The sequence below is a fragment of the Hippopotamus amphibius genome, chromosome 11 (assembly GCF_030028045.1).
Source record: "Hippopotamus amphibius kiboko isolate mHipAmp2 chromosome 11, mHipAmp2.hap2, whole genome shotgun sequence".
NCBI lineage: Eukaryota > Metazoa > Chordata > Mammalia > Artiodactyla > Hippopotamidae > Hippopotamus > Hippopotamus amphibius.
The window spans coordinates 107957425-107982278 of record NC_080196.1 but is presented as its reverse complement, the minus strand read 5'-3'; the positions used below and the strand labels follow the sequence as shown (position 1 = coordinate 107982278).

Here is a 24854-nt window from a genome sequence, read left to right as displayed (position 1 = left end):
TGGCTCTGTGCATTAGTCACGTGTGGAAAGCCTGAGTCACACCATCTTTTGTGTGTGTGCTGGACGTGGCTTCACTGCTGTGATGAAAGGTCTGTTGATAATGTGCCACTAGGCAGCTCTGGCATGTGGAGATTGGGGATTCAGGCTACATGCTTAGCTAAAATAAATCAAATAAAAATAAATAATTGTCATGTAATATGCACATATGCCAGATCATTTGGTTTTCTTTGAGAAGTTTAAAAATAGTTTGAATGAATTGTTTGAATTTTTAGAAGAAATTATTTCTTTCAGGTAATGAATGTATATGGTTAAAAAAGCTAATGGAGCTTATAATGAAATTCATTGTCCTCTTCATTCCCAGAGACAGCTTTACCTCCTACTGATTTTAATTCTTCAGGTAGTTACCTTCCTGTCTCTAAATAGTACGTTTGCCATAGTACGTTTGTTCCTTTTCTGTGTCAGTACATAGGATTTAACTCACTTAAACAGTGTCCTGTGTACATAGTTCTATTACCAGTCTTAGTTTCTCTGCTGGTCACCGCTGCTGTTTCTGGTCTCCTTACCTATGGATCCTATCTCTTGGCCCCTCATTTAGAAGGTAAGATGTGGCTAAAGTGTTCCTTTTATGGGTATCTCCTCCCCCACTTCCACTGCTAATCTTTGCCAGTATCATCTCTACTTTTACTTTGTGAAGGCTGATTACGTGTAGATTCTCTTTCTACAGCCTCATTACATCTGTAAATTGATTCTAAAAACTGAAAACCAGTAATTTGCTAGATCCATTTATTGGGCTGTGGTTATACTTCCTTGTCTCTGCTTCCAGGGCCGTGACCCCTATAGCACTAGAGGAAAACTTTCCTGCTGTGTGTGTGTGTGTGTATGTGTGTGTGTGTGATTTAAAAAATTGATTTGGACTGGAGAACTCGAGGTATGGGAGGGGGTGGGGGGTGAAGGGGAAACTGAGAAGAAGCGGGAGAGTAGTACAGACATATATATACTACCAACTGTAAAATAGTCAGTGGGAAGTTGTTGTATAACAAAGGGAGTCCAACTCGAGGATGGAAGATGCCTTAGAGGACTGGGGCAGGGAGGGTGGGGGGGAATCGAGGGGGGGGCGTCAAGGAAGGGAGGGAATATGGGGATATGTGTATAAAAACAGTTGATTGAACCTGGTGTACCCCCCAAAAAAATAAAATAAAATAATAATAAAAAAAAAAAATTGATTTGGGCATTGGGTGATTTTTTTTTCCCTTGGAGTTTCTGTTAATTTTTTTTCTTGCATTGTGAGTCCATATCATAGCTTAAGTTTTTCTAAGCTCTTAATCATCCTTTCTCTTTAGTTAGAATCCCCTTTCCTTGTACTCATCCTTGAAATAATTGTATTCCTACCTAAAGACAAATGCATGCATGACAAACTTCTGAGTTCTTGTTTGAGAATGTATTTCAATTGCACTAGATTGGTAGTTTGGGCTACCAGGTATTAGACTGAAATCATTGCTCATAAGAATTTTGCTCCACTGTCTTCTGACATCTCGTGCTACAGATGAGAAGTTGGATACCCATCTGATTCTTTTTACTTCTTTATGGATGACTTTTTCTTTTACCATCTTCACTTTGTCTTTGATATTCTAGAATTTTATAGTTTTATGTCTTTTTTTCATTTCTCTTGCTTGATATTTAAGCTTCTTAATTTGGAGATATAGGTGTTCTATATCTTTTGGCTCTGACAATTTTTTTTCATACATTTTTATTTTAAAAATGACTTTTCCTTTTTCTTTGTTTTATTTTTCCAGAAATTCTGAGTCTTATATTAGGCCTCTTGAATTAATTTTCTGCTCCTTATCTTTTACATTTCTATCTCCTGGTCTTTAGATTCAGGGATATTAATTTTTTGTTTATATCAGAATTAGTTTAACTTTTTCAATCTTGGTAGGCCAAATAATTTTCACTGTGATCTATAGGCAAAGAAAAAAAAACCAGGTTCTAAAACTTTATCAGGTAGATTTAAATTTATGTCTTTTATGACTTCTTTTGTTATCTTTATTTTCTAAATCTTTTTTCTTTTGTGTAAGAACTAGAGAAAAAGCAAATTTTTAAAATACAGTAACTGAAGGGCAAATATGACCATGCTCATTATATTCTTTACTACCATGATAATTATACGTTAGTGGAGTCACTTCTATAGTTCTACATTGTATTTACATGTGTCATTTTTCACTTTGAAAATACTTATAACTAAAGAAAAGATGAATTTTAGAAGACAGTGGGTTTGTAACACCTTTCCTTCTAGCAGATGGTGAAACCATCAGCCTCAGCTGGCCTTCACAGGATAAAGAATCAGCAGATTTAAGAACTCTTGAGGAGCTTGTTTTCAACATTTATACAGTTCACATTCCTTCATCCATTTTTTTTTTAATAAATTTATTTAATTGGCTGTGTTGGGTCTTCATTGCTGCACACGGGCTTTCTCTAGTTGTGGTGAGGGGGGGCTACTCTTTGTTGTGGTGCGTAGGCTTCTCATTGCAGTGGCCTTTCTTGTTGCAGAGCACAGGCTCTAGGCGCGTGGGCTTCAGTAGCTGCAGCACATGGGCTCAATAGTTGTGGCTCATGGGCTCTAGAGCACCGGTTCAATAGTTGTGGCGCAGGGGCTTAGTTGCTCTGCGGCATGTGGTATCTTCCTGGGGCAGGGCTCGAACCCGTGTCCCCTGCATTGGCAGGCAGATTCTTACCCACTGCACCACCTAGGAAGTCCTCCTTCATCTATTTTTGATTAAACCTTTGTTAATTTGGACTGTAGCTGTGATTCATCTAGGAAACACTTACATAGACATGATTTTGCACAAGAAAAATGTTTGAATAATTTTATATAATCTGTATAATAAAATACTTGAAAATTATTCTGAGCATTAAGAAATATATTTAAAAAATAGTGTTGTGATACTTTGTTTAATTTTATTTTATTGATTTATTGGGGTTTGTTACATAGTTGGAATTAAGCTAGTAACCTTAGCTGAACTATTTTTAATTCTCATCTTGGTTGTTGATCCTTCTTGGAATCATTGTAATGAGAGCTTTAATTTGTGGTGTTAAGCAACTATTGCAAATCCCTTGTGTGTTTGATGTGCTTTTTACATTTATGAATGCTATAAGTTGCTTAAAAGATAGAACATTGTCAAGCTGTGAATGTTAGGATTGGCTCTGTGGCTTTGGATGAATTAAAATAAGGTAATGCATGAAAGGGCCACATCGCCTGAAACATACACCTGGTTTACAAATGAGAGCCACGTGACCCTGTTCTCCAGGCATTCCTCTCTGTCTCACCTGCTGCTTCCCGAGCTCTGGATTTAAAGTTACTCGGTGACCAGCATCTGCGACTGCTTATCAAATAGTCTTATTTCTTCTTAGACAAGTACGTTGCTTTATTTGTAAACAGTAAAGCCCACACTGTTGGGTATTTTAGGTTTATTAGAACACAACAAAAACAAATTCATAACAAAAAGTATTTAATACTGAAGTAAGAGGTTTAATTTTAATTGTATCCTTAAAGAGAAGGGTTAATGGAAATAATCTTCTTAATATAAGTATACCTGTAACTTGTAATTATACCTTTAACTATTACTTTATCTTCCCGGATAGTGAATTTTAACATCCAGCTTTCCTTGGTGATCAGTAGGTGTGAGAGAAGGGACACATATGCAGATTTCACAATTAGTGATGTACTTTGAATAGATTTTGACCAGACCTTTCCTGTTGGTCTTAGATTTCTATTTTCTATCTTTCATTTTTCTTTCTCTTATGATCTGTTTTAGGGTCTTAACTATATTATCATTTTCAAAAAAATAGAAAGTTATAAACTATTGATGTGATTATTTGCATACTTTAAATTGATCCTTTGCATACTTTTAGCTAATTGCTTGATTTTTGCCATTTGGGTATTCCAGGAAAAGTAGAGAGTAGTGGTGCAAACATTATTTGAAAAAAAGTGCAAAGAGACTAAAATTGTGCAATGGCAGATTCTTCTCAGCCTCCTCCTGGAAAGTGTGCATGTATGTGTGTATTTGCACACATGCATGTGGAATTCCCTTGGAAGAAGGGTTAATTCAGTGGGAAGTAAAGTGGCAAACAGATTTTACTGTGAACATCAATGAGCCTTTTCATTTTATCTAGTTTATTGATAAGCTACAAAAGATAATTTTGAACATAATTACTTGGACCATGTTACTTCAGATATTTTAATACGAATCGTTTTATTGTTCTTTGTGGGTTGTAAAATACTATTTTTACTGTATTTGTGGCTTAAGTATGTAATTACTTGGCTAAAGCTGTACCATCTCATAGAAACATTTTAAACTAAGTGGCCCCTCGAGAGAGACTAGATCAGCCTTCTGCCTCCAGTGGATTTTAGGCAGCAGAGACTGGAGTCCATGAAATCCTCTGCCCGGGTCAGGCTGGTGTCATGTGTAAGGACAGAGAAAGGTGAAAGAGCGTGGTGGCATCTGGGACCCGTTTGTTTCGTTGAGGGAATGTGGGGAGACAGTGGGTCGTTTTGAAAATATTATGTGATAAATCACTCTTCCTGCCCCTCTTGTCCCACAGGGCCCCTGTGTGCATGACGAGGACTCTGGGCTGTCACTCGTAGGGAAACCTGCCCTCCAGGCTCTTTTGTACCACTGCCATTTTTATGAACATTTGAAACAGATGGTAAAGCATTGTTACCTGGGACGGTATACATTTGGTTTGAATTGTTCTGCTCTTAATGGAACTTCTGAAGGCAATGATTTAAATGGTAAGTGTATTATATTTATATTTTTAATAAAACGTAACATTTCTTAAACACTTAAAAACCTATGTGTTTGTTACAAAATATTTGAGAAATAATGAAAAGTACACAGAAAAACATTCAACTCTAGTCCCACTACCCAGAGGTTGCCTTTGTTGCAATTAGGGTATATTTTCTTCCTGTCTTCTTTCTCTGTATAGCTTTTGTTTGTTTTACATAATTGTGTTCATATCTTATGTACCTTTTTGTATTTCCTTCTTTCACTAGACATTGCCTAAGCATTTTTCTGTGTTATAAATTCTTCATGGAAACCATTTTTGACATCTTATTAATGTTTCATAAGTTATTTCATGCCCTTCAATAAAGCTTTATAGTTTTTTTCCTCTATTAATGTCTTAAATTTTTCGGAAGGTTCTTCCCGGTCAATCAAGAAGGAGACCTTTCCTACTAAATTTTCTAATGTGTTTTGCTGATATATTGAAAAGCTATTTGTTTTCGGCATGTTACTCATTTATCAGAATATATGCTGAAATCTTTTCATTTCTACTCATTTATAGATTCTCTTGGATTTCCTAAGTATAAGATCTTGGTGCATATAAGTGAGAATTATATCTCATAATAATAAATAATAATTTAATAGTAAGAATAAAAATAATTTTAAGATAAAAATAAATATAAAATAATAAAAAATTTTTAAAATTTAAATTTTAAAGTAATGTTAAAAAGTCGACATAATTTTCCACAGAAAAGGTACAAGAATAGAGCAAAGAATTCCCAAATGTTAACATTTTACTATATTTGCCCTCCTGCACTATGTATATGTATGTATGTATAAGTGAAATTTATTTATGTGCATGCATGCATATATATTTTTTTTCTGAGCCATTTCTGAGTAAATTGCAAGCATGAAGTTCCTTTACCATGAAATTTCAAATTCACTTTTCTGCACACTTTTTGGAGAATTAAGAGGAGAATGACATTTGATGAACTTTTTGAACATTCTAAACAAATGTCCCTATGAAGAAAGTGTCCCCTTTAATTGTTTGGATTTCTCTGTATCCGTGTTACTCGAAGCATGGTCCTTGAACCAACAACATTGACATCTGCTCCCAGCTTGTAAGAAATGCAAATTTATGCCTCCCCCACCTTGATTTGAGGAATGGAATCCCTGGGAATAGGACCCAGGAAACCGCTTTAACAAGCTCTTTATGATTCTTCTGCACTTTGAAGTTTGGGAGCTGGTGCTCTTGATAAATTGTGTTAGATTAAGCTAAAGCACAGTCAGCTAATTGTTATTAATGTTTTTGTGAAACGTGCTGTATATATAAATTAAGAATAATAAAAATCAGGCACACTTCTTTCCTTAGTTCTGCATTAGTGTTATGTAAGGACTACTCTTCCTGTTAATTGTTACAGTGCCCAGAAGGTTGTTCACGTTGACAGTTTTCCTGTTGTCTCAGGTTTAGACGACTCGTTCAAGTTTTGGAGGGCTCCGTCTCGGATGTCCAGTCAAGATCGGGACCCAAGTTCTCTCTCCACCTTGGAAACAATGGTACTTCCAAAGAATACATAAGTGCTGCATTTTGAATTTCTGAAAAAACTTGAATTTACATAGAGGAGAGATAAGGATGGATGTGAAGTATAATGTTATGACCATAACGACTGTGATCTATTTTAAGTGCTGTCTGTGCAGAACTAGGGTCTGCCTTGGTCAAAATAAGTACACTGAATATCCTTTTAGATGAATTTTCAACCTCTTTCCTACATTTTTTTTGATAGAACCAGAAGTTCACAAGTTTTAAAATGTTTATCAGTAGTAGTAGAAGAAGAGAACAGATCCCATATGATTAGTAATGCTTGATTACCCTGAAATTTTGCTTAAGGACAAGGCAGTTTGAAGAATGTTGACCCACTCAGATGACTCTAGTGTGGTACTGATGATTTTAAACACATTTCTAAATACTTGCATCAGATAGAAGCTTGATTATCTGAAATACCTGAAATTCATGTACACCTGCCTGCCTTTCTTCCTTTTTCTTTTTATTTATAAGTTGCTTTGTTCTAAAAAGTTTGAGACACTAAGTATTTCTAAATAATGACATGCTAGGTTTTATTTGTTTTGTAAGCATACAAAATCATTCTTAACTGGAAAACATTGCAGTGTGTTTTTGGAACAATTACTGTGTTGTAGAACCTGTTAGGAAGGCAAAGGATTGGCACTGTTGCTTCCAGGAACAAAAATAAATGAAAATTAAATAAGTATGCAGGCATTAATAAGATTCACCTCCTACAGTTTCTCAAGAGACTGGTACTTTTTGCTAAGTTTTAGGAGTCGTTTTTTTTTCCCCCTAGACTCAGAAGAGTTTATGTTTAGTGCTAAATTGAACCTTTATTTAGAAAGATAGGATAATTACCCCGATTCCACTAGATGTCATGCTTTCCTCTGCAAGCTAGGAATAGTGTGTATCTTTGTCTCAAGAGAAACAATGATATGATTCAGTGCTAAAGGGAATTGTGTTAATTGGTTATTTAGTTCACAGAAGGACAACGTTAATACTGCTTAAAAATAATTCTTCTTAGGTTACCCTGTTTGTTTAAAGGGCTATAGACTAATTTTGAAATCTTTGTATGTTCTTCAGTTCTTTGCTAGTAGGTATGCAGTAAATAGTAATTGTTCTAAATAACGAGTTATCGTAGCTATTTCATAGATATCAAGTTGTATTCTATATGAGGAGACTTACATACAAAAAACAAAAGCAAATCAAACCTTTGCATTTTCCTATTTTATTTTATTTATTTATTTTTTAATTAATTTATTTATTTTTTTGGGGGGTACACCAGGTTCAATCATCCGTTTTTATACACATATCCCCATCTTCCCTCCCTTCCTTGACGCCCCCCCCCAAGCCCCCCCCACCCTCCCCGCCCCAGTCCTCAAAGGCATCTTCCATCCTAGAGTTGGACTCCCTTTGTTATACAACAACTTCCCACTGACTATTTTACAGTTGGTAGTTTATATATGTCTGTGTTACTCTCTCGCTTCGTCTCAGTTTCCCCTTCACCCCCCGCCCCCTCCCATACCTCGAGTTCTCCAGTCCATTCTCTGTATCTGCATCCTTGTTCTTGTCACTGAGTCCAACAGTACCATTTTTAGATTCCATATATGTGAGTTAGCATACAATATTTGTCCTTCTCTTTCTGACTTACTTCACTCTGTATGACAGACTGTAGTTCTATCCACCTCATTACATATAGCTCCATCTCATCCCTTTTTATAGCTGAGTAATATTCCATTGTATATATATGCCACATCTTCTGTATCCATTCATTTGTTGATGGGCATTTCGGTTGCTTCCATGTCCTGGCTATTGTAAAGAGTGCTGCAATAAACATGATGGTACAAGTTTCTTTTGGGATTATGGTTTTCTTTGGGTATATGCCCAGGAGTGGGATTACTGGATCATATGGTAGTTCTATTTGTAGTTTTTTAAGGAACCTCCAAATTGTTTTCCATAGTGGCTGTACCAATTTACAGTTCCACCAACAGTGCAGGAGAGTTCCTTTTTCTCCACACCCTCTCCAACATTTGTTGTTTCCAGACTTTGTGATGATGGCCATTCTGACTGGTGTGAGGTGATACCTCATTGTGGCTTTGACTTGCATTTCTCTGATGATTAGTGATGTTGAGCATCTTTTCATGTGTTTGTTGGCCATCTGTATGTCTTCTTTGGAGAAATGTCTATTTAGGTCTTCTGCCCATTTGTGGATTGGGTTATTTGCTTTTTTGGTATGAAGCTGCATGAGCTGCTTGTATATTTTGGAGGTTAATCCTTTGTCCGTTGTTTCATAGGCAATTATTTTTTCCCACTCTGAGGGTTGCCTTTTAGTCTTGTTTATGGTTTCTTTTGCTGTGCAAAAGCTTTTAAGTTTCATGAGGTCCCATTCATTTATTCTTGATTTTATTTCCATGATTTTAGGAGGTGGGTCAAAAAGGATGGCGCTTTGATGGATGTCATATAGTGTTCTGCCTATGTTTTCCTCGAGGAGTTTGATAGTGTCTGGCCTTACATGTAGGTCTTTAATCCATTTGGAGTTTACTTTTGTGTATGGTGTTAGGAAGTGTTCTAATTTCATTCTTTTGCATGTTGCTGCCCAGTTCTCCCAGCACCACTTATGGAAGAGGCTGTCTTTTTTCCACTGTATACTCGTGCCTCCTTTGTCAAAGATAAGGTACCCATATGTGTTTGGGCTTACTTCTGAGTTCTCTATTCTATTCCATTGATCTTCCTTTCTATTTTTGTGCCAGTACCATACTGTCTTGATCACTATGGCCTTGTAGTATAGTTTGAAGTGAGGAAGCCTGATTCCACCAACTCCATTTTTCCTTCTCAAGATTGCTTTGGCTATTCGGGGTCTTTTGCGTTTCCATACAAATCGTAAGATTTCTTGCTCTAGTTCTGTGAAAAATGCCATTGGTAATTTGATCGGGATTGCATTGAATCTGTAAATTGCTTTGGGTAGTACAGACATTTTCATGATGTTGATTCTTCCAATCCAGGAACATGGTATGTCCCTCCATCTGTTTGTGTCGTCTTTGATTTCTTTCATCAATGTCTTAAAGTTTTCTGCATACAGATCTTTTGCCTCCTTAGGCAGGTTTATTCCTAGGTATTTTATTCTTTTGGTTGCAATGGTGAATGGGAGAGTTTCCTTAATTTCTCTTTCTGCTCTTCCGTTGTTAGTGTATAGGAATGCAAGAGATTTCTGTGCATTAATTTTGTATCCTGCTACTTTACTAAACTCATCAATTAGTGCTAGCAGTTTTCTGGTAGAGTCTTTCGGGTTTTCTATATATAATATCATGTCATCTGCAAAGAGTGACAATTTTACTTCTTTTCCAATTTGGATTCCTTTTATTTCTTTTTCTTCTCTGATTGCTGTGGCTAAAACTTCCAAAACTATGTTGAATAATAGTGGTGAGAGTGGACACCGTTGTCTTGTTCCTGTTTTTAGGGGGAATTCTTCCAGTTTTTCTCCATTGAGAACAATGTTGGCTTTTGGTTTTTCATATATGGCTTTTATTATGTTGAGGTAATTTCCTTCTATGCCCATTTTCTGGAGAGCTTTTATCGTAAATGGATGTTGAACTTTGTCAAAAGCTTTTTCTGCATCTATTGAAATGATCATATGGTTTTTATCCTTCAATTTGTTGATATGATGTATCACGTTGATTGATTTGCGTATATTGAAGAAACCTTGCATCCCAGGGATAAACCCCACTTGATCATGGTGTATGATTTTTTTAATGCGCTGTTGCAGTCTGTTAGCTAGTATTTTGTTGAGGATTTTTGCATCTATATTCATCAGTGATATTGGTCTATAGTTTTCTTTTTTTGTGACATCTTTGCCTGGTTTTGGTATCAGGGTGATGGTAGCCTCGTAGAATGAGTTTGGGAGTGCTCCGCCTTCTGCAATATTTTGGAAGAGTTTGAGAAGGATAGGTGTTAACTCTTCTCTAAATGTTTGATAGAATTCGCCTGTGAACCCATCTGGTCCTGGGCTTTTGTGTGTTGGGAGATTTTTAATCACTGCCTCAATTTCCGTACTTGTGATTGGTCTGTTCATGGTTTCTATTTCTTCCTGGTTCAGTCTTGGAAGATTGTATTTTTCTAAGAATGTATCCATTTCTTCCAGGTTATCCAATTGATTGGCATATAGTTGCTTGTAGTAGTCTCTCATGATCTTTTGTATTTCTGAGGTGTCCGTTGTTACTTCTCCTTTTTCACTTCTAATTCTGTTGATTTGCATCTTCTCCCTTTTTTTCTTGATGAGTCTGGCTAATGGTTTATCAATTTTGTTAATCTTCTCAAAGAACCAGCTTTTAGTTGTATTTATTTTTCTTATGGTTTCTTTCCTTTCTTTTTCATTTATTTCTGCTCTGATCTTTATGATTTCTTTCCTTCTGCTCACTTTGGGGTTTCTTTGTTCTTCTTTCTCTAGTTGTTTGAGGTGTAAGGTTAGGTTGTTTATTCGATCATTTTCTTGTTTCTTAAGGTAGGACTGTATTGCTATAAACTTCCCCCTTAGAACTGCTTTTGCTGCATCCCATAGGTTTGGGGTTGTTGTGTTTTCGTTGTCATTTGTTTCTAGATATTTTTTGATTTCCTCTTTGATTTCTGTAGTGATTCCTTGGTTGTTTAAGAGTGAATTGTTTAGCCTCCATGTGTTTGTCTTTTTTGCAGTTTTTTTCCTGTAATTGATATCTAGTCTCATGGCGTTGTGGTCTGAGAAGATGCTTGATATGATTTCAATTTTCTTGAATTTGCTGAGGTTTGATTTGTGACCCAAGATGTGATCTATCCTGGAAAATGTTCCGTGTGCACTTGAGAAGAACGTGTATTCTGTCGTTTTTGGATGGAATGTCCTATAAATATCAATTAAGTCGAGATAGTCTAATGTGTCATTTAAAGCTTGTGTGTCTTTATTTATATTCTGTTTGGATGATCTGTCCATTGATGTAAGTGGGGTGTTCAAGTCTCCCACTATTATTGTGTTCCTGTCGATGTCCCCTTTTATAGCTGTTAGCATTTGCCTTATGTATTGAGGTGCTCCTATATTGGGGGCATAGATATTTACCATTGTGATATGTTCTTCTTGGATGGATCCCTTGATCATTATGTAGTGTCCTTCCTTGTCTCTTTTAATAGTCTTTACTTTCAAGTCTAATTTGTCTGATATGAGTATTGCTACTCCAGCTTTCTTTTGACTTCCATTTGCATGGAATATCTTTTTCCATCCCTTTACTTTCAGTCTATATGTATCCCTTGGTCTGAAGTGGGTTTCTTGTAGGCAGCATATAGAAGGGTCTTGTTTTTGTATCCATTCAGCCAGTCTGTGTCTTTTGGTTGGAGCATTTAATCCATTGACATTTAAGGTGATTATTGACATGTGTGTTCCAATTACCATTTTCTTAATTGTTTTGAGTTTGTATTTGTAGGTGTTTTCCTTTTCTTGTGTTTCCTACTTAGAGAAGTTCCTTTAGCACTTGTTGTAAGGCTGGTTTGGTGGTGCTGAATTCTCTTAACTTTTGCTTGTCTGGAAAGCTTTTGATTTCTCCCTCAAATCTGAATGAGATTCTTGCTGGGTAGAGTATTCTTGGCTGTAGGTTTCTCTCTTTCAGGACTTTCAGGATATCCTGCCATTCCCTTCTGGCCTGCAGAGTTTCTGTGGAAAGGTCAGCTGTTATCCTGATGGGTTTTCCCTTATATGTTGTTTGTTGCTTTTCTCTTGCTGCTTTTAATATTTTTTCTTTGTGTTTAATTGTCATTAGTTTGATTAATATGTGTCTTGGTGTATTTCTCCTTGGGTTTATTCTGTATGGGACTCTCTGTGCTTCTTGGACTTGGTGAATTATTTCCTTTCCCATGTTGGGCAAGTTTTCCACTATCACCTCTTCAAATATTTTCTCAGACCCTTTCTTGTTTTCTTCTTCTTCTGGGATGCCTATAATTCGAATGTTGGTACGCTTAATGTTATCAGTGAGGTCTCTGAGACTGTCTTTTAATCTTTTTATTATTTTTTCTTTTTCCTGCTCTGTGGCAGTTATTTCCCCCATTTTATCTTCCAATTCACTTATTCGTTCTGCCTCAGTCATTCTGCTGGTTATAGCATCTAGAGTATTTTTAATTTCAGTTATTTTGTTATCCATTGCTGTTTGTTTTTCTGAGTTCTTATGAACTGTTTCTTGTACTTTCTCTATTTTGTTATCGAGATTTTGTATCATTTTTACTATCATTACTCTAAATTCCTTTTCAGGCATTTTTCCTATTTCCTCCTCATTTATTTGGTCTTGTGGGTTTTTTTCTTGCTCCTTTGCCTGCATGGTGTTTCTTTGTTTCCTCATGGTTGTCCAGACTTTTGGGGTTGCTTGTCCTTGGGTTTTTTTGCGTTATTCTGTGACCAGCAGAGGCTCCTTTATTGTTCGTCTGTAAGCGTCGGTGTGTGGGGAGGGAGAGGGTACAACAGTGGCTCCTTCTCCTGGGAGGGAGTGAGCAGTGGCGCACTGATGTCTCAGTCAGGCTTGGAGGTGCCTGTTGCAGAGGGCGCCGGTGGCTCAGGGGTAAACAGAAAGTCTTAGAGTTGGGCCTCTCTCTGGGGTTTTTTTTCTTTTCTTTTTTTTTTTTTTTTTTTCTCTTGGCAGCCTCCCTGCTGCTGGCTTTGCAAGGGGTTTTAATCTAGCCCCACCCAAGTGCCTGAGGGTACTTGTTATCCCTGAGCGCCTTAGGTGGCCCGCAGGGCGTCTCTCCACTGCCTGTTGCAGAGGCGCGGAAAGATAGAGAGAGGCTATGCGCGTGGCTCCTCCCAGCCGCCAGTGAGCCTGCAGCCTCCAGCCGCCATCATGGCCGGGCAGCTCTCAGGAACGGGCACTCCTCTCCGCGGGCCTCCTCCCTCCTGTCCTCTCGGTCCGTCACCCTACCGGCAACAATGTTTCCCACACTGAACCAGCTCTCCTGCTCCCACACTCCCGCTCCTGGACCCTCCGTTCAGCCGCGGATCGATGTCTTGGTCCGGGAACGCTGAGCTGCGCTGCGGACCCTCCGAATGTTTCTCACTCCCTCCCGTCTGCCACAGCTCCGCCGCTTCCCCCTCTCTGAGCCCTCGTAGATGCCTCCCTACCGGCTATGTCGGGCTCCCCGCAGTCCCATCCGGTGTCCGAGGCCGTCTGCTGGTGTTCAGCTGGTTCTCTGTGAGAATTACTGCGTCCTTCCGTGCATTCCCAATGCATCTGTGGGGAGGGATGCACTCCACGTCTCTCTACTTCGCCGCCATCTTTAATTCTCCTTCCTATTTTATAATAATATATAAATCTTACAGATTTAGATCCTAGATTTTCTGAGAAACACTTTGGAAATATGTCACTTATTGTACTCATTATTAAAATAGGAGCACCTCTATTAATGCAAAAGCTTTTTACCTTTTGTTTGTGTTAGGATATCACATAGACTTTTAGAAATAATACCAATGTAATCTATTTTTTAAAAGAATTCTTATTTATAGTCCTATGTAAGATTTCTTACAGTTTCTCAAGAGACTAGTATTACTTGCTAGAATTTTTTTTTTTTTAATTTTTATAGTCAGCTCTTTTCTTTCTTTCTTTTTTGGTTTCCAAACAGAAGAGTTTTGGTATTGGTGACTTTTATCCGCAAAAATTAGTCTAATTACCCCAATTCTATGAATTGTCATGTTTTCCTTACCATATGCGAGATATTGTGTATCTTTTTTCCAGCTGGAGATAAATATGGAGCATTTATTCATTATATCAGTATTACTGTAAACCTAAGCTTTCAGTACCCAGACCAACTAATACTTTCTCAGGAATAAGAAAATGTTGAAGTTACAAACTGAGGTATCAGTTTAGTGGATATAAATCTTGCTAATAAGCTTATCTGGCTATTTATATCATTATTTTGTATGTCTCCCAGAGTTGAGAAAAGATAGTTTGTTGATTGGTTTGTTTTTCACTTTGTCTTTCTGAGGAAAGCACTGGCTTTCAATTTGGGTCACATCATCCCTTGTGCAGTGGCTGGGTCATTGTCCTTTCTGTGCTGATAATGCCACATTAGGGACTTCCATGGTGTTATCTAGTGAATATTAGTTTAGTTGATTGTAACTTGTATGTTTTGTAAATTACAGATAGAGTGAGGTGTGTTACTATTACCTTGGGGTGTTGCCCTTTCAAATAAATCCCTTTTCATAGCTGGCTTCCTTCGCTCAATGTCTCCTTCCTCAGGGCAGGAGGGGTCAGGCATCAGTTGTTTTTCCTTCCGGAATCACATTTCTACTTCTCAGAAATGTCCGAACCAGATAGGTGTTTATGCCTAGGACATACCAGTGTATAGCAACAGCTTTAAGACCAAAATTTGATCTTTTCTGCAGCTCCTGAATGGAATTATGTCTGTATTTTTTAAAAATCTGTTTTATCAATTATCAGAATAAAGGAAATGTGAGTCATTTCCTTTTGAGCTTTTCTTTGTGAAATTTGTGATTCTTTCAAACTTTCTGGAGCACTAATTTTAAGGAAAACTGATTTTACTTTAAGTTTATTTAAACATTTATAGAGAAATTTTACTCATGGTTCCTCATAGTCTTTAAAAATTTGAAAATCATTTTTACTGTCTCTATTTTACAAAAGAAGAGCTTAAGGCACAGAATGAATAAGTGTCTTGTGCAAGGTTCCAGCACTGCTAATTGGTGGAGCATTTCTTGAATCCAGGAGTGTGTTTGGTTCTAGAGCCCAAGCCGTTGGCCATGATGTTTTATACTCCACTACAAAGCGAGATGTGATCGGTGCCAAAACAGATGTTACAGTCAGGGTGCGGTGAGCTTAGATTAGACAGGATGATGAAATAGGGAGTGATTTTGTGTAAGAAGTGGCAATTGAAATGGGCTTTAAAGGATCAATCCCTTCTTTTTTGTATTATGTACACATTTTCAAGGAGCTAAAAAGATATTCAGATATGTCTTTGAATTCAATACCCACTTAGGAGGTATGAAAGTCTAGTTGAGAGCATAAAGCATAATTAGAAAATAGCTGAATACCAAGCTGTGTGGTACTGAAAGCATTAGATACTCAGAAAATACATGGGGTTGTTTGGAGTGTGGGAGGAAAGCTGAAGTTTAATTACTGGTGTAACCAGATGGGATTAGCTAGGAGAGCTGAGTCCATTTTTTTAGATTTGAAGAGAGATGATATAACAGCTATAAAGATATAAAGACATTTCAGCAGAGTAAAATGTCATGAAACATAATTGACATTAGAGAAATATGAATTGACATTGATGGTAGTTAAAAAGTTATTTTATAGAACAGGATGACAACACATTTATGTATCGATGTGTATTATTAAATATAATCAAATGAATGTCCATTGGAAATTATTTTCAAGCAAGCAGGATTTGAGCGTAGTACCAGAGCAAGTCAGCTTAATACCTTTTTACTTCTATTTATTAAAATAGTGTTATGCTAATATAGCAAATTTTAAAAATATAGATAGGCTAGTAGAAATATTAATAACCCCTAATCAATTCTTAAAACACAATATATTGTTATAGAAAATTGTTCTTATGTTTTCTCAGCCATATGGGGTAGATTATAATGCAACTATTAGATGCTTTCTAAAATCGTATTTTCAAAATTTGTTTATCCCTTCCTTGGACTGTTCTGAGGAAAATCACGGCATTTCTTAATGCCTGACCTTTGGTGACGAATGGCAACTTTGCATTCTTCTAACGAGCCAGGTATTTAGTGGGCTCTGAGAAGCTTTCTTTTCCTGCAGTGAGTGCTATCTCTGTTTTCATCAGTAGTGAGGACTGCTTGAGTGAACATCCTTTGCCAACTGAAAGGATGTTCAGTGAAAAGATAAAGGATTCCAGCATCCTGTCCTCTTAAATTTTCTTACGTAACCAAGGGAGTTCGTGGAGGAGCCAGGCTCATTCGTCAGCTCCTGCACAGTTGTGATGTCAGTGTCAGTGTGTGCTTGTTGCTTCACACACTGAAAGTTTTCTGGATGTCCATTGACGGGAACTTTTTCTTTTAAATACATCTCTTATAACCAAAAATATCTTTAGGTTTTTCCCCACCTGTTACGTAGATCTAATATATCAAATAAGGCATTTACTACATGCTTATTTATGAGTGTTTTATTTAGGCTGAAATTTATCCAGCCTTCATTTTTAGATGACTTTATGTGCTTAGCTTACATATTTTGGCTACAGCTGTCACTTATTTCTATTACTGTAATGTCATCCTTGAAGTGGTGAGAGGCAATTGAGGTCGTAAGTTGAGAGAGGGATTTTTAGAAACTGTGTATTAATTTCACTTGCCATTTTCTTCAATTCATATTCTTTTTACTACCAGAAACTGCAAATGAAAATAACCTTGGGTTTTGCTTTCGTCCTGTTGTATCAAGTCTAAGGTACCTACTTTAAGTGTTAGAATAAATATGCAATCAGTGTACAAATATCGTGAGCTGTACAGTATCTTGGTTTGCGGTAGGGTTAATTCATAAGTCCTGTTGACAGCTTGACCTGTGTGCATGCACGGACCTGGAGCTTATCCAGGTGCGGAAAGTTCACGCAGTCTCAGGGAAAAGAAACTGATGGGAAGATACAGTATTTTCCACATAGAAGGTACTTGACATGAGTCTGGGCTTTTTCAGTTTTAAGGCTTTTATAATCTGCTCATTGGTAAGCCTGTGTGTGAAATTGTGTTTGTTTTCTACAGAGTTTCTGTTAAGTTTAATATTTCCAAAAAGTGTATTCTGAAGCACAGCATCAGCATTTACCTAATTTTTAAAAACAGTTCATGTGTGACATGGGGAGAGAGAGAGGAAAATCTTGTAATACTTCTGCTAATTCTTTTATAGGCACTGTTAAAATTTGTGTATGCCATTTGAAACTTAAAAGAAACCCTTTTATTATGAATTAAGAAGTGCAAAATATCTCAAGGACACAACGAATTATAAAGTAGTTTTTTTTTTTTTAGCTTTTCAACATTTGAGCGTGAGTGGGAATAGGCTTTATCAGGAACTTAAAATCCTAGATGGGCTTCAAATCAGAACTTTGCTCTTTTGAGTTACTGATTTATATAAAGTGTAACAGGTCCTATAAGAAGAAGTAGAAAATGCCATGCAAAAAACTGTTACAACTTTCAAGATATGTAGTGTTTTTCAGTTATACTAACTAATGTACTTTTGTACTAAACATTTTGTTTGAGGCTATCTTGTCCATATCATTATATTGCTTGTGTTTCATTTTCCAGTTAGTAATTTTTGTTGTTGTTTATTAAAAAGTTTATTTATTTTTAAATATTGCATTGGGTCTTCATCGCGTGGGGGCTTTCTAGTTGCGGAAAGTGGGGGTTGCTCTTCGTTGTGGTGCATGGGCTTCTCAGTGTGGTGGCTTCTCTTGTTGAGGAGCACGGGCTCTAGGTGCTCCAGCTTCAGTAGTTGTGGCACTCAGGCTCAGTAGTTGTGGCTCAGAGACTCTAGAACACAGGCTGTGGTGCATGGGCTTAGTTGCTCCGCAGCATGTGGGATCCTCCCGGACCAGGGATCGAACCCGTGTCCCCTGCATTGGCAGGTGGATTCTTAAACACTGCACCACCAGAGGAGTCCCTCAGTGAGTAGTGTTAATGAGTGACTGTCTGAGTATAAAATGATTTTCTTTGCTGATCCCTAGGTGGCAGCTTCGTCGGGCAGTGCTGAATTTCAGCCACTTGTGCTCTCTATGGTGCCTGTCCCTGAAGCCTCGCACGACCAGTTTGTGGCTCAAGGTATCCTTTTAGGAATACATTCTACTTTCAAAAAGAAAAATGACAAGTTGGTTTAGACAGATATTTTGAAAGTAAATGTCTAGATAAGAACCAAATTAGTCACAGAACAAAGTGTCTAGATAAGAACAAAATGAAATGTCACAAAATGTGATAGAATAAATACATCAGTAATTAACAAAACAAATACTCTTAACAAATGGGAATTTGGTCATCAAATAAATAGTCTAATTGCCATATGGTTCCTTATTAGATAATAATAGATATTTGGTGTTTGAATCGAGGAGCTGATGGATATTAATTAGCTTCATTTTTTCCCCTTCTTTTGAGAAAACACCTCAGTTTTCCACTTGAAAGGTGAATCCACTTGAAAGTGATGAGAATCAGGTCATAAGTATTTTTCAAAGCCTATGCTTTCGTTTTAAAAGCACACAAAATGTTTGGAGTCTTTATTTTAAAGAAATGCATGTAGAGTAGCCTAGGATTTATTTTTATTAATGACAATGTATAAATTTTACTCTTTGTATTAGGGACTGTCTCTAATTGTATTATGCTTCATGCTTTATATATTTATATAGATTACAACTAGCTTTTGTTTCTTCAAAGATAGTAGATAGGCCTTTATTCAGTAGCATTAAATTCCTAACCTGTAAGGAATGTACTGCTTAAAAAGCAGGTAATTTTAAACGTTGAAATATAAGCATCTGCAGAGAAAATGCTTTCTAAAACTTATATTTGCTTAAGTAAGACTTTACTCTGAATTTCCACTGCGATGTTTTTTCCATAACTTCCTAAACAATGTCTCATTTTGGTTTTTAGTAATTTATGTTAACAATATACAAAAGTGTTTATACAGTACTTATTTGATCCTCTTAAGAAAACAAGAAGCAAACTCAGGTTGTTTTAAGTACCTAAGGACACAGAGCATGAAATGAAATTTGATAATGAGTTTCATGAACATTTATTTTGAAGAGTGTTTGTGTTGTATTACTATTTTTTAAACAGCTTTGTTGAGATATTGTTCACATTCATGCAGTTCACCCATTTTAAGTGTACAATTCATTGGTTTTTAGTATATTCACAGAGTTGTGCAACCATTACCACAGTCAATTTTAGAACATTTTCATCACCCCCAAAAGAAACCTTGTTCCCGTTAGCAGTCACTCCTGACCTCTCCCATTCTCCCCAGCCCAAGGCAATCAGTGATCTGCTTTCCCTCTTTATAGATTTGCCTGTTTTAGACATTTCATAAAAATGGAATCATGCAATATGTGTTTTTTTGTGTCTAGCTTCTTTCACTTAGTAGAATATTTTTGAGGTTCCTTCATGTTGTAGCATGTATCAGTGGTTCATGTCTTTTTATTGCTGAATAATACTCCACTATATGGATATACTACATTTCATTTACCCATTCATCAGTTGATGGACATTTGGATTTTTTTCCACTTTTTGGCTTTTAGGAATAGTAACACTACAGTCAAAGAGGTTTTTATGTGAACACACAGTTTTATGGTTTTTGTTTGTTTTTAAGTTTCATTGTTCTTGACTTGCATTTATTTTATTTTCAAGGATTGTGCTGAGAACGTATACTCATGCACAGTTTTACTAGTTGCCAATTACTTCAGTGTATGTGTTTGACAAAAAAAGTATTTTACTCCTTTTTGGTGAACCTGCCAATGAATCTTTGATTAGTCCTGGAAAGCATTAAATATGTTTTGTCAGTGAGCCTTAAGACTGAAGCAGTTCTGTTGTTATTTTATATCTTTCCATCTCTTTAAAATACTTAGTATCCCAGGGCCAGATGGATTCACAGGTGAATTTTATCAAACATTTAGAGACAAGCTAACACCCATCCTTCTCAAGCTCTTCCAAAAAATTGCAGAGGAAGGAGCACTCCCAAACTCATTTTATGAGGCCACCATCACCCTGATACCAAAACCAGACTAAGATACTACAAAAAGAGAAAATTACAGACCAATATCACTGATGAATTTAGATGCAAAAATCCTCAACAAAATACTAGCCAACAGAATCCAGCAACACATTAAAAGGATCATCCACCATGATCAAGTGGGGTTTATCCCTGGAATGCATGGATTCTTCAGTATATGCAAATCAATCAATGTGATACACCATATTAACAAATGGAAGGATAAAAACCACATGATCATCTCAATAGATGCAGAAAAAGCTTTTGACAAAACTCAACACACATTTATGATAAAAACTCTCCAGAAGGTGAGCATAGAGGGAACCTACCTCAACATAATAAAGGCCATATACAACAAGATCATAGCAAACATCATTCTCAGTGGTGAAGGACTGAAAGCATTCCCTCTAAGATCAGGAACAGGACAAGGATGTCCACTCTCGCTGTAGTTTTAGATTCCTTACCACAGCAATAAGAGAAGAAAAAGAAATCAAAGGAATCCAAATTGGAAAAGAAGAAGTAAAACTGTCACTGTTTGCAGATGACATGATACTATACATAGAAAATCCTAAAGATGCCACGAGAAAACTACTTGAGCTAATCAATGAATTTGGTAAAGTTGCAGGATACAAAATTAACACACAGAAATCTCTTGCATTTCTATACACCAACAATGAAAGATCAGAAAGAGAAATTAAGGAAACAATCCCATTCACCATTGCAACAAAAAGAATAAAATAACTAGGAATAAACCTAACTAAGGAGGTAAAAGACCTGTACTCAGAAAACTATAAGACTATAATGAAAGAAATCAAAGACAACACAAACAGAGGAAGAAATATACCATGTTCTTGGAATGGAAGAATCAACATTGTGAAAATGACTATACTACCCAAAGCAATCTACAGATTCAATGCAATCCCTATCAAATTACCAACGGCATTTTTCACAGAACTAGAACAAGAAATTTTATGATTTGTATGGAAACGCAAAAGACCCTGAATAGCCAAAGCAATCTGGAGGAGGAAAGACGGAGTTGGTGGAATCAGGCTTCCTGATTTCAAACTATTCTACAAGGCTACAGTGATCAAGACAGTGTGGTACTGGCACAAAAACAGACATATAGATCAATGGAACAGCATAGAAAGCCCAGAGATAAACTATGGTCAACTAATCTATGACAAAGGAGGTGAGGATATACAATGGAGAAAAGGCAGCCTCTTCAATAAGTGGTGCTGGGAAAACTGGACAGCAACATGTAAAAAGAATGAAATTAGAACACTCCCTAACACCATACACAAAATATTCAAAATGGATTCAAGACCTAAATGTAAGGTCAGACACTATGAAACTCCTAGAGGAAAACATAGGAAGAACACTCTTCAACATAAATCACAGCAAGATCTTTTTTGATCCACCCCATAGAGTAATGGAAATAAAAACAAAAATAAATAAGTGGGACCTAATGAAACTTAAAAGCTTCTGCACAGCAAAGAAAACTATAAGCAAGATGAAAAGACAGCCCTCAGAATAGGAGAAAATATTTGCAAATGAATCAACAAAGGATTAATCTCTAAAATATATAAACAGTTCATCCAGCTCAATATCAAAAAATCAAACAACCCCATCAAAAAATGGGCAGAAGAGCTAAATAGGCATTTCTCCAAAGAAGACATACAGATGGCCAAAAGGCACATGAAAAGCTGCTCAACATCACTTAAGTATTACAGAAATGCAAATCAAACGACAATGAGGTATCACCTCACACCAGTTAGAATGGGCATCATCAGAAAATCTACAAACAGTAAATGCTGGAGAGGGTGTGGAGAAAAGGGAATGCTCTTGCACTGTTGAGTGGGAATGTAAATTGGTACAGCCACTATGGAGAACAGTATGGAGGTTCCTTGCAAAACTAAAAATAGAGTTACCATATGACCCAGCAATCCCACTGCTGGGCATATACCCAGAGAACATCATAATTCAAAAAGACACATGCACTCCAGGGTTCATTGCAGCACTATTTACAATAGCCAGGACATGGAAGCAACCTAAATGTCCATCAACAGATGAAAGGATAAAGAAGGTGTGGTACATATATACAATGGAATGTTACTCAGCTGTAAAACGCAATGAAACTGGGACATTTGTAGAGACATGGATGGACCTAGAGACTGTCATACAGAATGAAGTGAGTCAGAAAGAGAAAAACAAATATTGTATATTAACACATATGCGGAATATAGAAAAATGATACAAATCAACCGGTTTGCAAGGCGGAAATAGACAGATGTAGAGACCAAACCTATGGACACCAAGTAGGGGAAGCGGGGGGGATGAACTGGGAGATTGGGATACCAAATTGTATGCTCTAAATATATGCAGTTTATTGTATGTTAAGTGTAACTCAAAAAAAAAAATACTTAGTATCAAGAGAATTTTTTTTTAGTGATAATGAGATTTTAGTTCCCTCCGCTGGAATTCTCAGTGAAGGATTTCCCAGTGAAGATGGTTAGTCATTTTATTTCTTGTTCTGTTATTCTCGATTAACCGGGGGTTATTATGCCCCAAGTGATTTAGAGTGGAATGACAAGAATTTTCCCTAGCATGTGCATTAGGGCCACTTTAGATATCCAGCTTTTCATTTTTAAGTTTAGTTTCTAACTTTTGTAAAAGAAAAATTCTTTTATGTTTTAGGAAAACCTTTAGCAGTCTCTAATGAGCTGTAAGCCTACATTTGATATACAAAGTTGAAAAGAATCATTACAAAATAAAAATATTAGTATATTTGAGTATTATAAATAAAAATAACTGAGGTAGTCATTTCCAGATAAAATATGAAAATTTTTAATATATTGAAAGAGTTTGAATTTCTTAAATGTTAAGAACCACCCCTTTTATTGGTATTCTTTTCTCCTGTGTGCTGCCCTAGAAGGGCTGAAGGCATATGATACATCTTCTGTGACTACTTAAATTTTTCCCTTAAAACCATTTGAACTATTTCTGTGGAATTGCCTAAATTTAATTTTCCCAATTTAGTTTAAAATATCAAATCTGTCTTGACAGTATATGGTCCCAAAGTGCCTACCCCAAGGAGTTAATTAGCTACAAAGGGAAAGATTATAACTTTATAATGGAGAAACCTAGTAGACATCAATCAAATGGTCAAGGTTAACACCACCTATAATGGGACGAATAGGAATCATGTCTCCCCTGATGTGATGTCCTGAAGATCTAATTATGAGAGAACGTCAAACATCAGACACTCTACAAGGGAACCGGCTAGTGCTCTTCACAGAATGTCAGGGTCCTGAAAAGCAAAGCAAGACTGAGGAACCCTTCCAGTTTAAAACCCAGAGACATGACAGCTAAATGCAGAGCAGGATGCTGAAGTGGACCCAAACAAGAAAAAGAACTTTTTCCTTTTGCTGTAAAGAATGTTGGTGGGACAGTATGCAGAATTTGGAAAAGGTCTATGGATTAGATAGTAGCACCGCGTCAATGTTAATTTCCTGGTTTTGAGAATGGTACTGTGGTTATGAAAGACAAAGTCCTATTTTTAGGAAGTTAATTTAGGATTAAAGGGCCATTAAGTGTGCAATTCATAAACGGTTCATAAGAAGGTAGATAGATAGATAAAATGTGGTAGAGTACTAATATTTAGGATCTGGGTGAAGGTATATTGGGAATTTTTTGTACTCTTGTGCTTTTCTAAGTTTGATTTATTCAAAATAGAATGTTTCTTTAAAAAAGAAATAAGAAATGAAGGTCATGAGGAAATCTTGAGGCAGATTAATTCTTGTTAACAGTCCCCTGCTGAGTCTTCTAGGAAAGTTCCATACTCTTATATCTTCAATTCTAAAATCCAGAATCTGTGAAAACGGAAAGTTTTCTCAGAACTCAGGTGGCAGTAAAACTTGCCCGTACCTGAATACGTTTGGCTGCAAAATCTGACCAATTCTAGTTTGAGGTTGTGTTTGGTTATGTATTCATCCTGTTGCTCTGATCATGCGTCTGCTACACTGCAGGAATAGTTACTCTTTATGGGGTGTTGCCCACGATTCATTGGAAGTGTTAATTAATCTATGGTACACATATCTTATTACATTTCTAAAATCTAAAAATATTTTGAATTCTGAAACACTTCTGGCCCCTAGAGTTTCAAAAAAAAAAGGACCGTGGAGCATCTGTTCTTCAGTGTCTGAATGCCTGGGACACAGAACTGTGCCCTGCCCTTCTTGTCATGGCTAGTACACTGTCACCTGAGCTGGACCCCCCCCCCAATATACATGCATGTACACACACGCACGCGCGCGCGCACACACACACACACACACTCTGGAGGAATTGCATGTGTGACTCCCTGGCCTCAGGGTTGAGGTGTGTCGAGCAGTTAGGGGAATTCCCCAACCATCTCTCTTTGGTACTTTTAGGAACTTTCCTCTGATTATCAGTACTTGTGAATATTGTACATGACCACAAGGTAAACAAAATGGTGCTAATGTTCACACTTATCTCAATAATAGGTCAGCATGAAACTGCATCTCCACGGCTTCCTCATGATTCATCCCTTTCTGCTCCTCTGCCCAGACAGTGTGTTTTTGTCACTCCGCCTCTTCTTTCCGCGATGTGCAGCCTCCTAGACAGCCTCTTGGCGACTTCTCCAGGCGACACTGCAAATGCTTTACGACAGGCTCATCTCATAGAGCTTCTCTGTAGGTAAGAGATGAATACTCCCAGAGAGGCATGTAGGCTGCAGGTTTTGCTTTTGCCAGAATTGTCTGGGCAGTTTTTATTTTAGATCTGTTGAATCACTTG

The 24854-nt window shown here is 36.9% G+C and overlaps 1 protein-coding gene across 9 annotated transcripts in view; it reads left to right on the top strand.

Annotated features, from left to right (window-relative positions):
* RTTN (rotatin) overlaps positions 1-24854 on the top strand; it is a 139093-nt gene that overhangs the window by 77495 nt on the left and 36744 nt on the right. For all 9 annotated transcript variants that reach the window (XM_057700124.1, XM_057700127.1, XM_057700128.1 and 6 more), the window contains 4 exons: positions 4597-4786; positions 6241-6332; positions 18019-18112; positions 24563-24755. In XM_057700124.1, coding sequence (XP_057556107.1) covers positions 4597-4786; positions 6241-6332; positions 18019-18112; positions 24563-24755 — 569 coding nt within the window. The remainder of the gene's footprint in view (positions 1-4596; positions 4787-6240; positions 6333-18018; positions 18113-24562; positions 24756-24854) is intronic.